Raw genomic sequence first — 16316 nt, forward strand, 5'->3', positions numbered from 1 at the left:
TTAGCAGGCGGGCATGGGCTACCGAGGATGTTGAAAGCGTAGTATTGTTGTACGAGGCTTGACCAGCAGCTAGCGCTAACAGGCACAAAAGAGTTTACGGAATAAATAAAGAGATACGGAGCAGTTATGTCGTCTCCCGCATGATACTGATGTGTGAGTGGTGATCGGGATAACGTAGGCTCTTTATTTTGAATGTTTTATTATTTATTTGAATATAGTTTTGTGCATGTTTACTTTTTAGTTTCAGAATCTTTATTTGTCCAGAAATGCAGCGACGAAGCATTTCAGTGATAGCATGGGTGAAGGGTACATGGCTAGGGTAGGTGGAGGCAAGTATAGAACGTACAGTCGGTACAGTGTATCGACATACGAGGATGATTGGTGGGCCCGAGGATCTAGGGTGTTCTCGATCCGTTAGGGAAGGAGGAAAACAATTAATGCCATTGGTATGTTACACAGCAAAGTAATATATGGTATTCATATATACAGAATGTCAGCGGTCGTTTAAGTGCAAGATAATAACATTGATAAGAGTATAGATATTACAATGGCGAACGAAAACGATGCACATATTGGATATCCACTGTGCAGGGTCAAGTTTACCTGGTAGTAACAGAGGAGGATCAGTGAAAAGTTTGGGTCATACTGATGAACATGGTGCCGTAGTTACAGGTTACAGTAATATGAAAAGTTATATGATTTGGGGGATTACGATATATAGACTCACGCAAATCACGTCCATAAGAGTAACGGAGAGGAGCACCTAGTTGGGGCTAGGAGGAGGCAAGCACAGAGCAAGCGGCGAGCAATGGGTTTGTAAATTAACACATATTGGTGACGGGAGAGCCTGTGTCCTGGAACACACAGGGGTTCTCATCCCATCGGAAGAGGTTAGAGTTCTCACTGATGGGATTTCATATATATATATATATATATATATATATATATATATATATATATATATATATATATATATTTCATACTATTCGCCATTTCCCGCGTTAGGCGTCAGCGGAGTAGCGTTAAGAACAGAGGACTGAGCCTTTGAGGGAATATCCTCACTTGGCCCCCTTCTCTGTTCCTTCTTTTGGAAAATCAAAAACGAGAAGGGAGAATTTTCAGCCCCCGCTCCCTCCCCTTTTAGTCGCCTTCTACGACACGCAAGGAATGCGTGAGAAGTATTCTTTCTCCCCTATCCCCAGGTAGAATATATATATATATATATATATATATATATATATATATATATATATATATATATATATATATATATATATATATATATACATATATATATATATATATATATATATATATATATATATATATATATATATATATATATATATATATATACATATATATTTTTTTTTTTTTTTTAGGGAGAATAAAAAGATGTTCTGGAAGGAGGTAAATAGGGTGCGTAAGACAAGGGAGCAAATGGGAACTTCAGTGAAGGGCGTAAATGGGGAGGTGATCACAAGTAGCGGTGATGTGAGAAGGAGATGGAATGAGTATTTTGAAGGTTTGTTGAATGTGTCTGATGACAGAGTGGCAGATATAGGGTGTTTTGGTCGAGGTGGTGTGCAAAGTGAGAGGGTTAGGGAAAATGATTTGGTAAACAGAGAAGAGGTAGTAAAAGCTTTGCGGAAGATGAAAGCCGGCAAGGCAGCAGGTTTGGATGGTATTGTAGTGGAATTTATTAAAAAAGGGGGTGACTGTATTGTTGACTGGTTGGTAAGGTTATTTAATGTATGTATGACTCATGGTGAGGTGCCTGAGGATTGGCGGAATGCGTGCATAGTGCCATTGTACAAAGGCAAAGGGGATAAGAGTGAGTACTCAAATTACAGAGGTATAAGTTTGTTGAGTATTCCTGGGAAATTATATGGGAGGGTATTGATTGAGAGGGTGAAGGCATGTACAGAGCATCAGATTGGGGAAGAGCAGTGCGGTTTCAGAAGTGGTAGAGGATGTGTGGATCAGGTGTTTGCTTTGAAGAATGTATGTGAGAAATACTTAGAAAAGCAAATGGATTTGTATGTAGCATTTATGGATCTGGAGAAGGCATATGATAGAGTTGATAGAGATGCTCTGTGGAAGGTATTAAGAATATATGGTGTGGGAGGAAAGTTGTTAGAAGCAGTGAAAAGTTTTTATCGAGGATGTAAGGCATGTGTACGTGTAGGAAGAGAGGAAAGTGATTGGTTCTCAGTGAATGTAGGTTTGCGGCAGGGGTGTGTGATGTCTCCATGGTTGTTTAATTTGTTTATGGATGGGGTTGTTAGGGAGGTAAATGCAAGAGTTTTGGAAAGAGGGGCAAGTATGAAGTCTGTTGGGGATGAGAGAGCTTGGGAAGTGAGTCAGTTGTTGTTCGCTGATGATACAGCGCTGGTGGCTGATTCATGTGAGAAACTGCAGAAGCTGGTGACTGAGTTTGGTAAAGTGTGTGGAAGAAGAAAGTTAAGAGTAAATGTGAATAAGAGCAAGGTTATTAGGTACAGTAGGGGTGAGGGTCAAGTCAATTGGGAGGTGAGTTTGAATGGAGAAAAACTGGAGGAAGTGAAGTGTTTTAGATATCTGGGAGTGGATCTGCCAGCGGATGGAACTATGGAAGCGGAAGTGGATCATAGGGTGGGGGAGGGGGCGAAAATATTGGGAGCCTTGAAAAATGTGTGGAAGTCGAGAACATTATCTCGGAAAGCAAAAATGGGTATGTTTGAAGGAATAGTGGTTCCAACAATGTTGTATGGTTGCGAGGCGTGGGCTATGGATAGAGATGTGCGCAGGAGGATGGATGTGCTGGAAATGAGATGTTTGAGGAAAATGTGTGGTGTGAGGTGGTTTGATCGAGTAAGTAACGTAAGGGTAAGAGAGATGTGTGGAAATAAAAAGAGCGTGGTTGAGAGAGCAGAAGAGGGTGTTTTGAAATGGTTTGGGCACATGGAGAGAATGAGTGAGGAAAGATTGACCAAGAGGATATATGTGTCGGAGGTGGAGGGAACGAGGAGAAGAGGGAGACCAAATTTGGAGGTGGAAAGATGGAGTGAAAAAGATTTTGTGTGATCGGGGCCTGAACATGCAGGAGGGTGAAAGGAGGGCAAGGAATAGAGTGAATTGGAGCGATGTGGTATACAGGGGTTGACGTGCTGTCAGTGGATTGAATCAAGGCATGTGAAGCGTCTGGGGTAAACCATGGAAAGCTGTGTAGGTATGTATATTTGCGTGTGTGGACGTGTGTATGTACATGTGTATGGGGGGGGGGGGTGGGCCCATTTCTTTCGTCTGTTTCCTTGCGCTACCTCGCAAACGTGGGAGACAGCGACAAAGTATAAAAAAAAAAAAAAAATATATATATATATATATATATATATATATATATATATATATATATATATATATATATATATATATATATATATATATATATATATATCTTTTTTTCTACTATTCGCCATTTCCCGCGTTAGCGAGGTACATTATCAACACTATACAGAGAAATATAGAAAGATATTTACATGGAAGATCAAAGTATCTTATTCAAGATTCATAATTCAAATAAAGCAATTTTCACATAAGACCCTGCAAAAGTCCTGCATCACGTTTCAGGTGTAACTCAGGACATGGCAGATTTTGGATGTAATGTAAGGCTATAATGTTCACGTGTAATGTAAGCTTCCTATATGTTTATAGTCTCATCACATGTAATAATACCATTGGAACCACCAAGAGAGGTTCCAGGTCTTCTAAGCTCCCTATAGTTAGCAATTTAAGACGTCTTCTCCTGTTTGTTTACGCTGGCTGCATCATCCGGAGGTCTGGGAGGTGGAGGGTCACTGGGGCTGGCCAGGCGAAGCGTGTACAGTAAGTAGTGTAAAGAGCGCATCATGGTTGGGCTCACGTAGTGGAAGGTGACCGCGGTATCGGAGCAGCACCCTGGACCCTGAGGAGGTATTAGAACTAACTCACACCTCTGACGACTGGGAGAGAGATCACAGATCATCAGGAATCATTTCAGTGCATACACGGTTTATCATAAAGTAAGGATTCAGCCGTTGATTTCTTCAAACCTGTTTGTCTGTCATTACTGAATAATATCATTAAGTCCCTGTCAAATCTCATTTCCATTTTGATTATTTCCTTTTTTATGCTTCATTTTATGGATAGTATAGGAAAGTCCTCTACTTCATCTCCTATATGTATATGTATATGTATATGATTTTGTGTATGTCTAGGGGGTGCACCAACCAGTGCATTATCATAAATGTGTTACGGCTGTCATGTGAATCTCTCTCTTATAATGATGAAGAATGTTGGTGTGCGTTTGTTCAACAGACGCTCCATGTCTCCAAAATCTATAGTTAAAAGATTCAGTAATTACCTACCACACTGTCACCAATACCCAGCCTCATCATGAACCAAGATATAAGACGCAGCCCTGTGGCTACACCATGAATCAAGATATAGGACACATTTCTCTAGCCATGCAATGAACCAAGATGTACAACTCAGTTCTCTAGCCTCACCATTAACCAAGATATGAGACCCAGCGCTCTAACCACACCATGAGCCAAGACATAGGTCTTACTTCTCTCGCCAAACTGTGAACCAAGATATATCTTACCCACCTCTCTAGCCACACCATGAACAAGATATATAGATCTCACCTCTCTCGTGGGGTAGTAGACGAGGTTCCAGAACCAGGCGTGGCCTTTAGCTGTAACCCCGCCGGGAGACAGCAGCGTCTCCGGTGTGAAGGAGAGGAACCTGTCCCTACCCAGGTGGTCGCGAGAATCCGCAGCCATCACGCCCACCGCCGCCAAACAAGCCCCTAAGAGAGACCCACATTCATTATACAAAGTCGCAGTCATACTGTGGTATTTCTAGCAACAATCATATCAACGCTCCCGAGTCTCAGTAAGAGTAACGGGCACCTCGAACTTTAGAGTAAAGGATTGCACAGGATTTCTTTTTCTCCTCCGTCGAAGGCTCAGGTCACGAAGGAAAGTCCTCTTCGAGATCAGGTCTTGAATAGAATATATAGTTAGGACAACAAAAAGTTAAAGTTAGAATAGGTAGAATAATCTAAGAGTTACGGAAGAAATATAAGACCTGTCTTTTAAAAAGTGGCCGGTTGTAGTTGTTAAGAAAGATATGTTAAGGTAATCAATCCAAACATTAGCAGAGTAAGGAAAGAAAAAGACATCATAAAGACCCAACCTTTAATTGCCAACGGCCACACAGTTGCCATGTCATGTAGAGGCTTACTGAGTATGATATAGATTAGCTAATAGCGGGGAGTACACATGCAGCTATTTCTCCAGACCAGAAACAAGAGTAATATCTGCAGAAGAGGGAGAGAAAAATAAAGCTGTGGCGTAGAGCAAGAAGTCGAGTTTTAAAGTGATATTGGAAGAGAAGAGTCGAGTCCGGATGCCTTGGAATTGATTCTGTCAAGTATGTAGGCTTAGAACCTCCCTAGTTGTAAGAGCAATACTCCATACAAGGACAAATACATCCTTAGGGAGTTACTATTCACATGAAATAATTTTCGTCATCTGAAAGCGACTTCAGCTTTCTGAGAGGCAATTTTAGTTTTTTTTTCTTCTGTAAACTGGGTTTTAAATTGAATGGTTGTAGAGAGAGTATTTACCACACATGGAAGGGACTGCTTGATGCACTATGATGAAGTTATATGCTGGCTGGCAGTAACAGGATCCTACATTCCTAATCGATTTGAATGGAAACAGGATCGTAAAGCACAACTTTCATCCCACCCACCACCTCCCTCGGGCGCATCAGCTGGCAGGAAAATAGTTATCATGGAGAACCATGTATTTGTGGAAAGAACATAGCTGATATGAAAGTGACGGGAAAAGTGTGAATGGAAAACGCATTCAGATCCAGTTTTAGGTGCTGAATGATCTGAGAAGGCTCAAATCTACAAAGAAAACGAGAATGAAACACACATCCTGATCTAGCTCTAGCTGCTGGATGAGCAAAGGAAAAGGCTCAGTGTGAAGCTAAAACTTAAGATACAGTTGTATATTTAGTGCTTCTTAAACAAGATTGTCCGATGATAATTATTATCATTCAAGTGTTTGTTTAGTCGTGATCTAAATGTTCTGGCAACATCTTGCGTGAATTAACTCCGATATTACACAAATCTTTTGTTTAAAAAGTGAGGAAAGATTGACCAAGAGGATACATGTGTCAGAGGTGGAGGGAGCGATGAGAAGTGGGAGACCATATTGGAAGTAGAAAGATGGAGTGAAAAGGATTTTGAGTGATCGGGGCCTGAACAAGCAGGAGGGTGAAAGGCGTGCAAGGAATAGAGTGAATTGGAACGATGTGGTATACCGGGGTCGACGTGCTATCAATGGATTGAACCAGGGCATGTGGAGCGTCCGGGGTAAACCATGGAAAGTTCTGTGGGGCCTGGATGTGAAAAGGGAGCTGTGGTTTCGGTGCATTATACATAACAGCTAGAGACTAAGTGTGAACGAATGAGGCCTTTGTTGTCTTCCTAGTGCTACCTTGCGCGCATGCAGGGAAGGGGGTTGTCATTTCATGTGTGGCGGGGTGGCGACGGAAATGAATGAGGGCTGACAGTAAGAATTGCGTATATGTGTATTTATGTATATGTCTGTGTGTGTATATATATGTATACGTTGAGATGTATAGGTATGTATATGTGCGTGTGTGGACGTGTATGTATATACACGTGTATGTGGGTGGGTTGGGCCATTCTTTCGTCTGTTTCTTTGAGCTACCTCGCTAACGCGGGAGACAGCAACAAAGTATACTAAATAAAAAATAGATAAATAAATAAATAGATAAATAAATATATATATATATATATATATATATATATATATATATATATATATATATATATATATATATTTATATATATATTCATTTATTCATTCCTATGATTCCTATATGTAAAGATTTGGCAAGGTTTTGTAACATTCTAAACTTTATGCCGTTATTTCTGGTCATTGTGTATCTGTCTAACGCGAAGAAAATGTCATGAATTATTTTGTCAACATTATATAACATTTTCAGAGCTCTTAGATTTCTTGGAAGTATACGTCTTCATTTTTGAGAGAAAGTAGTCTTCAATCTCTGACCTTATCTTAAGCAGATTTGCTTCTGAGTGATGGGGTGAGTTTTTAATCTCTAGTTTGTATTTGTTCTAGTTTGTCTTTGATAAAGTTTAAAGACCAGAAATGATTAATATATTCCAAGTCCATTGCTGTTTGTCACTGATGAAGTGACTTACCAGTCCTTATCCTTCCAACGGTCGTGTCACTCAGAGGTCTCCATTAATGAACTTCTCTCAACATCTAACCCAGTACACGATGTTAACGCTGTTGATTCCATTCTGCATAGCTCATTTCTCCTCCCCTCTTCACCCTAAACCTCGATCTCTTTCTCGTAACGATCACATCTTCCTTCTCGATTCGGATATGTGCAATAGCTCGGAATGGGGTAGCAAAAGCCTGATTGAATTCAAGAGTGCTAAATTATAATTTCTACATACATCTCTTTCTAAATGTCACTCTTTTCCCCTCTCTGTTCAATATCATAACACCACAATTCATCCCAACAATGTCATAAACGTACTGGGCATAACTATAACCTCCACCCTATCCTGGAAAACCCCACATTATCAACATTGCAAATCCTGTTTCCCATAGATGGGGGTCTTGGCTAGGTGCCGTGATTATGCCTTATTTCAGAAGCTGTTTCTTCTTTTACAGGGATGTTATTAGCCCCAGCCTGGAGTACTGCTCATATACAAAAGGTGGTCCGTCCTCGATCTCCTTGTGAGCCAGAGTGGATTCAAAAGACTTTCGTCTTTTTGCTTCTTGGTGCACCATTTTTCTGTAACCATCCCTCTCAATTCGCCGTGGTGTGCTGCCCTCTCCCTATTCTACGGGTATAATTTTGGTCAATGTTCTCGTTAGCTGGTTACCTGTGTCCCTGCCACTACGGCCTAGGCCTGTGACTTGTTTCTGGTTGCTTCATTCCAGAGTCACACGAGGATTGACCGCTAGGTCCACCTCCTTCCCGCGACCAACGGAGCTGTGGACCTTTTTAACTTTCATCTTACCCTCTCCATATAAACTTTCTACTATACATACTATACATACCTCTATACATACCTACACAGCTTTCCATAGCTTACCCCATGTGAAGCGTCTGGGGTAAGCTATGGAAAGCTGTGTAGGTATGTATATTTGCGTGTGTGGACGTATGTATATACATGTGTATGGGGGGGGTTGGGCCATTTCTTTCGTCTGTTTCCTTGCGCTACCTCGCAAACGCGGGAGACAGCGACAAAGTATAATAAATATAAAATATAAATAAAAATAACCTTTTAGAGCCACACACACCGCTGGAGCTCTGATTATTCTCTTCATTCCTTTTCTTAATCTATTTTCCTTTCACTCGAAACTGCAGTGTCATTCTGTCCACCCCATGTGTGTCGCTGTATGCAAGAAAAAAAAAAAAGGAAATAGTTGTGAGTTGACTAGAGCGCTGTTTACGTTGCTATCCACGAAACCTGATATTATGTCTTATAAGAAGCATTTGGGCAACGTTCTACGTATATCACTCTAAGGAATTTATATATTTTCTAAAAATCCAAGGACTTTACAGATCTGAATATCGAGTTCAGTAATGGGGTCACAGAACCATCAAGGAAGATGAGGAAATTGTAAGATGATTTTAGAGAAAGAACTGAGAAGTTGGATTTTAGAGGCACTCAGCTAGATTAGGTTACATATATCCCACTTGCCAATGCTTTCCAAATTTGAAGTTGTGGGGGCATTTGTGACCAAGAGAAACGAATCGAGCAAGAGAAGATGACGAGAATTTGAAAGAACGGAAAGATTGTAGGAGGCAGGACAGTACTCTGAGGGACACCACTGCAGATAGAGAAGAAGGGAGAGGTTGATCCATCAACAATTATGGAGTCAGACCGACCAGAGAGAAAGTTAGGAGTCAGAGAACAGAGTAGAGGTGGAGAGGCAAAAGAGGAGGACTTGTAGATCAGACCCTGATGCCACAGCCTTTCAAATCCTTTTGTTATATCAACTGCAAAACGGGAATCTGCATAGGAGGGATTCAAGATACATAATGAAAGGAGAGATGACATTTTGGAAATAGTAAAAGCCAGAGAAACAAGATGATACTATGACTGCAAGGGGCAAAAGGCTTTTCTAGTGAAAGCTTCCAAGTACAAAAACTTGGTTTTTAAAGAGAAACGTAACAGACAGGAGAGCACGGGCACAACCTCAGAAACACAGTCCTTCAAAAAACGACGAAGACGCTTCAGTGGTAGAAGAGAGGATGGGTTATCATTCTTCCCGCGATAGAGAAACACTTCTGACGAATGACATACCTGCTATGATTCTGGTAGGACAAGAAAATTGAATGCGATCCAGAGAAAGACCTTTTCCAGATCCAATAAACTTGGTCCTTTGCCCAAGAGGCCTCAGAACAGATATGGTTGAACGACAAAGTGGAAGAAGAAATACTTCCTGCAACAGAGATAGAAGCATCACCTGATGACAGACAGTAATCTTCTCTAGGAGGGAAGAGTTTGCAATTATAAAGGAATATAAAGAACTGCGTGATAATGACTAATCGAAGACGAGATTGTACAACTATAACGTGAAGGATTGGAAGTGAAAAATAGACCCAGGAGTTTGAGGAACTGGCCGCACAAGTGTGGAATATGAATGGAGCTATTGATAATTTACTCTAGATCAACAAGAATGGAAAGTATGAGGTCTTCGACCTCTTGCTCCACAGTCTGTGTGGGAGGATTGCAAACATTTCTTATGGTGTACGTTAAAATCTAGATAGGAGACCTCAGTTTGAGGATGAGTGAACGTCACAACCTTGTGGCAGGATTTTCTACCGTAGAAGAAAAATTAAAGTTTGTAAACTTGGAAGGGCGTAGGTGAAACAGAGAAAGACAGTGGAAATGGGAGAAAAACCTAAATCCAGATGAGCTAATGTCTGGACATTCAAGACGTATAAGGCGTGCAACAGGGCTGTTGGTGTTGGAATGACCGCAGACTCTTTCTTTGGAAGCAGAATCGTGAATGAAAGATTCAGAGATGTAGAAGAAATATCAGTAGAAGGACCTGGATCGCAGGTGAAATGAATGGAAAGAGTCAGGTCATCATGAAAGAGGTGAGAGCCTTGGGAATGACAGATACTGCTGTTGCCTACATCCACCCTCTCCTTGGCAACAGACTCAGGTAGGACTCAGGAAATTCTTTGCACGCCAGGAAGCCAGGAACCAAGTTCCTGTTGAATTCATCCATGTTTGTGTTTAAAGATTCATAGTGAGAAAAAAGAGGGTAGCGGAGATAGTGTGAAGATAGGAAGTCAAATTTAGTAGGACGGGTAGATGTTGCATATATACTTAATGCTGAAAGTAGCATGATAGCGTAATTCTAATCTGATATACCAAGACCAGCAATTCTTATACAGAGGGCGTAAGATGGTGTGAGCACTACCCTAACACTCCGAAGTCGGGAAGGCATGCCAGCACATCCCTGACCGGCTCCTGTTTACAACCTGCTGCCCACAGTTTTGCGCCTGGGAGAGACGTGGGTAGAGGGATATATCTTGAATGAGCAGGGATCAAAGAAGTAGCCAGTAGTCTACTATCTAAGCCCTCCTCACAGGCAGCACAGTCATTATCAGCAGAGCTTTCATAGTAGATCCAACTAACGGCTGTTATTCATCCCCTGATATTGCAGTGTGCATTTTCTTGTATTCAAGAAGTAGTACTGTCCTTCGATCAAGAATATTCATAATCGTCAAAAATATAAAATATTATGAAAATGAATGGGAAACCTTCATGATGTACAGTGTAATCCCAGTATATCCTAATCCTAATGAATGTTTTTAACTTCTCTAGCGTTGTACATTATTTTCAAGTAACTAGTCGGAGGCTTGGACCCGCTAGATGCTCCTGAAGACGAAAAACTGCGTGACTCACCCAGCTGGAGGTCCTCTCTGCCTCGGTGGCCGGCGGTGCACAAGGTCGAGTTGGTGAATCCCTGCTCCACCACCCGCCTCACTGCCTCTCGACTCAGCACATATCCCGCTCCTGCAGCAATGCGTTAATGAAGAGGCTGTTCACACACACACACACACACTCTCTCTCTCTCTCTCTCTCTCTCTCTCTCTCTCTCTCTCTCTCTCTTATTTTGCTTTTCTCGTGATTTTTCACTCGTGCCCTCTTTCTTCCCTCTTTGTTTTTCTTTCTCTTATCATTTCATCTCCTTCACAGAGTTTGATTGTCTCTCACCTCCTCCCATGAAGCCTTGTGAGATGTTCGCCGATTTGAACTTCTTCCCGAAGTATAGAGGAAGTCTGGGGTCATATGGCTGCAACATGTACCGCAGGTTCTCCACCACCACGAACCTACAACACAACATACAGGCCACTGTACATTCTATTATAGCCTTACTCTTTCAGGTTCATCCCCCTACCCTACTTAACAAATCACTTTACTAGTTGGATTACTGTCCCCTACTTTAATACGTAGGTCATTTAGTGATAGTGCTTAATCCTACATAGGTATCAGTAATTCAGTTTATTCCCCACAGCGGTAAATGATAGGTCTATACTGCCTAATACTCCTAACAGGAGTCACTGATAAACTCATACACTCCCCTTTAGTGTAAACTCCTCATATTGGTCAATGATAGGGCTATAGCCCCCTTAGCTGCAAAACAACCTTTATTGCCACACTGTTTCTGGTGCATGCAGAAATTTAGTGAGTCACTTAGCTGCCGTCTGTGCTGGAAGAATGTGATAGCATGAAACATAAAGGTAAACAGCAAATGTAGAAGATATGATGGTATTGAATCGTAACAAAGATACCAGAATTATCTTGTCCTTCTTCCTATTATCAAAGAAATCATTCTCATCAGAATTATGTGGCATGAGTGCGTTCAAGACACTGATTCCACAAAAGTGGTGGACATATGACCAGTGCCCCACAGGCTGGCACAAGGTAGAAACGTCCAACACGAGGGATTCTACCTCGCTCACTTTCAACATGACTCACGTATCATCATCGGCCTTGAGGAACCACTCAGCATGGTGGAGGTGGTGGTGGTAGAGGTACTGTAAGGCAGCCTTAGTCTTGCCCCACAGGAGCTCGTAGCCTTCGGAAACTTGCAGCCTAACAGCACCCAGTTTCTCGTCTGTGGGAGAGACAGTAAGTGGCGCGTGTGATTTAAATTCTGGAAAGATGATACGTGTTTTTATGTATACATTGTGTATATTGTGTGCAAGGTCACCGCCTGCCTGTGGCCAGACTGCGAGAAGAGAAGGATGTATGGGAATGGATGCGCCCAGGTACGAACGAATAATGACTTTCTGCAAAAAAAGATAAGTTACGGGCAACTGACGGACGTTGAGGAACCTCGCCCTGCAGCAGCCTTTCTGCTCCAATGGAGATCTATTGCCTGCTCCAGCCGGCTTACTGAGCCCCATGGAGTGAGAAAAAACTTGCATAAGTACGTATGGATCCATTATGGCATAGAAACTAATAACTTTATAAAAGGTTATGCAGTTTTACATAATCATAACTAATACCTAAAACTAGAAACATGGCAACCACCTGCACTGGTGTTATTGGCAGGGCGTGATGAGGCACCTCACCTGCTCGTGTGCTCATGAAAACGTGATGGTCACAGTGAGAAGCCCAAGTCTGCTTCACTGGCCAGGCCCTCAAGTGGTGACGCTCCGGTGACGTCAGCACCCAGCATAACACCCGCCCTCCGCCTTCGTCACCTCCTCCTGCAATACACCCTCATTAGACACCTACATCTACCTCCTGCAACACTCTCTTATGTGACACCTACACCCAACCCCTGCAACACGCTCTCATGTGACACCTTCACCCGTCTCCTGCAACAAGCTCTCATGTGACACCTACACCCACCCCCTGCAACTTGCTCTCATCTGACACCTACACCCACCTCCTGCAACACGCTCTCTCCTCTGCCACCTACACCCACCTCCTCTTGTAATACATGCTCATCAGATACACCCACCTACTCAAACCTTCTGCAGTACACACCTATAAGACACCAACAATCACTTCCTCCTGCAATGCACTCTCATCAGACAACTACATCCACTTGCCCCTGCAATATATTCTTATTGTACACTTACACCGGCCTACCAGCTCCTACACCACATACTCAGCTGACACCCACACCCGCCTCCTCCTACAATACGCACTCATCAGATAGTTCATCTAACACGTGCATCCGTGTGTTTTTACGGCCGCGTAAGCACGAATGTGGCGCTACCTCAAACCCCATGCAGTGTGTATGATGGTGTGTCAACAGCGGTTTGTTCGGCCTTGTATAGACCATTGTTATGCTTCTATCAAAAAGAACATCAGAAGAATGACTGATGCGAAACTCATGCGATTTCTGCACATCACATTTCTTTATAGATAACACTTTGTGTGTAATGAAAGCATGGCAGTTCTCAGCACCACTTTGTGAGTACCTAAAGCAAAATGGATGATCGGTATGTCTAGACGGACCATCACATTTTATATATCCACTGGGTCTTATGCGATTCACGTTAAATCTATGATTTATCTATCTCCTTATCTATCCTTATCTATTCGTACTCCCACTGTAATTTGATGGATCCGGCACATACAACATCAACAACATCATTCTCACACATCCTCATCCCCGCCCAGTATGTTAGTGTGAAACATTGGCATCCACACCTATAAAAACGCTTCTTCAATCTTCACTTTACACACATCTCATTCGTCACGAGACTATGATCTTCATTAGTACCACTTCCTTACACGATATACTTTATATTCTGCACCTTTTTTTCTCCTGCTTATTATTTTCTTTCGACAGATTTAGCTTTCCTTTAAACTCTCTTTTCTTCATTTTTCCATTAACTATTTCAAATCTTTGTTCCACAATGCTGTACCTTTTCTGCCACACCCTATACACGATATACCTCACACCCCCCTCGAAGCCTTCAGGATTTATGGACAGCTTCGTGTTTAGGTAATGTATTTGCAAAACTCATGCCTGCTGATGCACACAGTCCATGTATTCTTTCACTACTGTCATTACTCCCTTATCAACTCCGTCCCTCACTCATCAGGTCCAGTCACTCATCACTCCCAGGATCTACATTCTCTACTGCTTTACAAGGTCTCTCCAAGTAGTATCCTTAATCTTGTGTATCATCATGTAACACTTATGCAACCATAACAGATATCATTAACCTCTCACACTTGAGCATCGCAACCAACAATCTTGCACTGACAGACACTTACAGTCACTTTTTCAAGCTTCTTATTCTCACAGGTGCCAAACCTTCTCTTACGTAATATATATATCCTTTTTGCAGGTCTGATTTCACACATTTGTATGTTTACTCACGTGGAGGGAGGAAATGAAGACTTTCTGCGTCGTTTGAATTAACATCAGATTTACTCGAGTCCGGTTGCGTCTCGTTGGTCGAAGTCAGGAGGGTAACAGTCACGAAAACGGTGATGAGGAGGGCAGCCAGCTGCAGCGACTTCGTGGCCAGGCGATAGAGCCTGGCCATCTCAGCTGATCACGCCCACAGCCACCCTCAGTTCTCCCACCACAGTGACCATAACCGAGTACAGCGCTACCATCTCTGTTAACGGAAACATATGAGACCACCAAAGCAAATTTATAACAACTGTTAACAGAGCAAAGTCTAGATTTGATTGCAAAACGGGAGTCGAGGGTCGGGAGTCGCCACCCAACTCCTCTGCTGACAAATCCTTCACAATGATCAGTCTAATAAGAAGTCATGGACATCGTTAAGCAGTAACATCATGACAGCTTTGTCCAACCTTGATAATTCATGGTCTCTGATTTACGCCACACACCGAGACTTGAATCATAGCTTCAGCTAAGGTCTGCCACTACCTGCCTCCACAGCTCATAACACTTACAATCGATGCCTCACTTGTGCTCAGAATAAGCTGGCATTAGAACAATTCACGCTAATGACTGTCAAGTCTTTTGATCTTCGTTAATTTTCGTATCTCTTTTCTCCATCAACAATTTCCAACATGACATCAAACTTAGAAAAAAGAATTCACTGTCAGAACTCACTATCATCAGACTCCACTATCACGGGCTTGTATAAAAATAAAAAAATCAGTTCACCATCGGATTCACAATGATCAAAGCAGCTCCATCTCTTGTTCTGTCTGCACCGCCAGGACTTCGCCGCCACTGTTCAGGTCTCTCCCGTCACCGCCAGTCATCCCCCGCTGACCACCTACCGTTACACGGCGTAGTTCCGGGTGCTGCGCGTAACGCATAAAAAACGGGTCCGTCTGCGCATCTGGCAGGCGTCATGCTCAACCCCTAGCGGTTCACACGAGTTTATCGTACAGTAGAGTTGCCGAGGGTCTCCATGTAGTCCATTTAAGCATTGGATATACGGTCAAGGGCGTGAAAAGAGGAGTTCCAGAGATGGGCCTTGGTGGAATCCTACTGTACTATTTTATGTTTTAGTTTGGAATTCAACGGAAGACGCGCAAGAGATAAGTGTGAGACTTTACTTACCATACTGAGATGCAACAGTTATGCAACGGAGCCACAACGGTCATTTAAGGAACGGTACCTGCCACGCTGAGATACAGTAGTCATCTACGGAACGGTACCTTCCATGCTGAGGTGCAACAGTCATGTACGAAACGGTAACTTCCATGCTGAAGTACAACAGTCAGGTATGAGATGGTACCTTCCATGCTGAAGTACAACAGTCAGGTATGAGATGGTACCTTCCATGCTGAAGTACAACAGTCAGGTATGAGATGGTACCTTCCATGCTGAAGTACAACAGTCAGGTATGAGATGGTACCTTCCATGCTGAGGTACAACAGTCATGTACGAAACGGTACCCTCTAAGCTGAAGTACAACAGTCAGGTATGAGATGGTACGTACCACAGCTAACAGAGATTACTAGACACGAGTGCGAACTTCAGCCTCACATAGAAGTCCATGCCACGGCTCATGGGAGTATCGAGCACATCACTTCCCCCGGTATGAACGGCGAGGCGGATGTTGTGTTGTGTTGAAGCACTCGTTGATAAACTCATAAAAAATGATGGGACGTCCATTATGGTAAATACAGAGGACGTTATGCCAGTCGAGGGTGGGCGACGTCTTGACCAGTGGTGGAGGTAACTGGGACGTCGGGACGCATCTAGAGACTGCATCAACTTACA

At 42.6% G+C, this 16316-nt stretch overlaps 1 protein-coding gene across 2 annotated transcripts; it reads right to left on the reverse strand.

Moving 5' to 3' along the window:
- Positions 1-3412: 3412 nt before the first annotated feature.
- LOC139752597 (glycoprotein-N-acetylgalactosamine 3-beta-galactosyltransferase 1-like) lies at positions 3413-15350 on the reverse strand. 2 transcript variants are annotated; one of them, XM_071668353.1, is made up of 8 exons: positions 15246-15350; positions 14481-14724; positions 12709-12846; positions 12110-12248; positions 11345-11460; positions 11033-11143; positions 4668-4831; positions 3413-3943 (listed from the first exon to the last, which is right to left on the reverse strand). In XM_071668353.1, exons 2-8 carry the CDS (start codon positions 14647-14649, stop codon positions 3770-3772), a joined length of 1011 nt encoding a protein of 336 aa, XP_071524454.1. In that variant the 5' UTR covers positions 14650-14724; positions 15246-15350; the 3' UTR covers positions 3413-3769. The 2 variants fall into 2 exon arrangements, with proteins under 2 accessions (XP_071524454.1, XP_071524453.1); XM_071668352.1 differs by having other exon boundaries at positions 15192-15344.
- Positions 15351-16316: the final 966 nt, after the last annotated feature.

The sequence above is a fragment of the Panulirus ornatus genome, chromosome 13, assembly GCF_036320965.1.
Source record: "Panulirus ornatus isolate Po-2019 chromosome 13, ASM3632096v1, whole genome shotgun sequence".
NCBI classification, from domain to species: domain Eukaryota; kingdom Metazoa; phylum Arthropoda; class Malacostraca; order Decapoda; family Palinuridae; genus Panulirus; species Panulirus ornatus.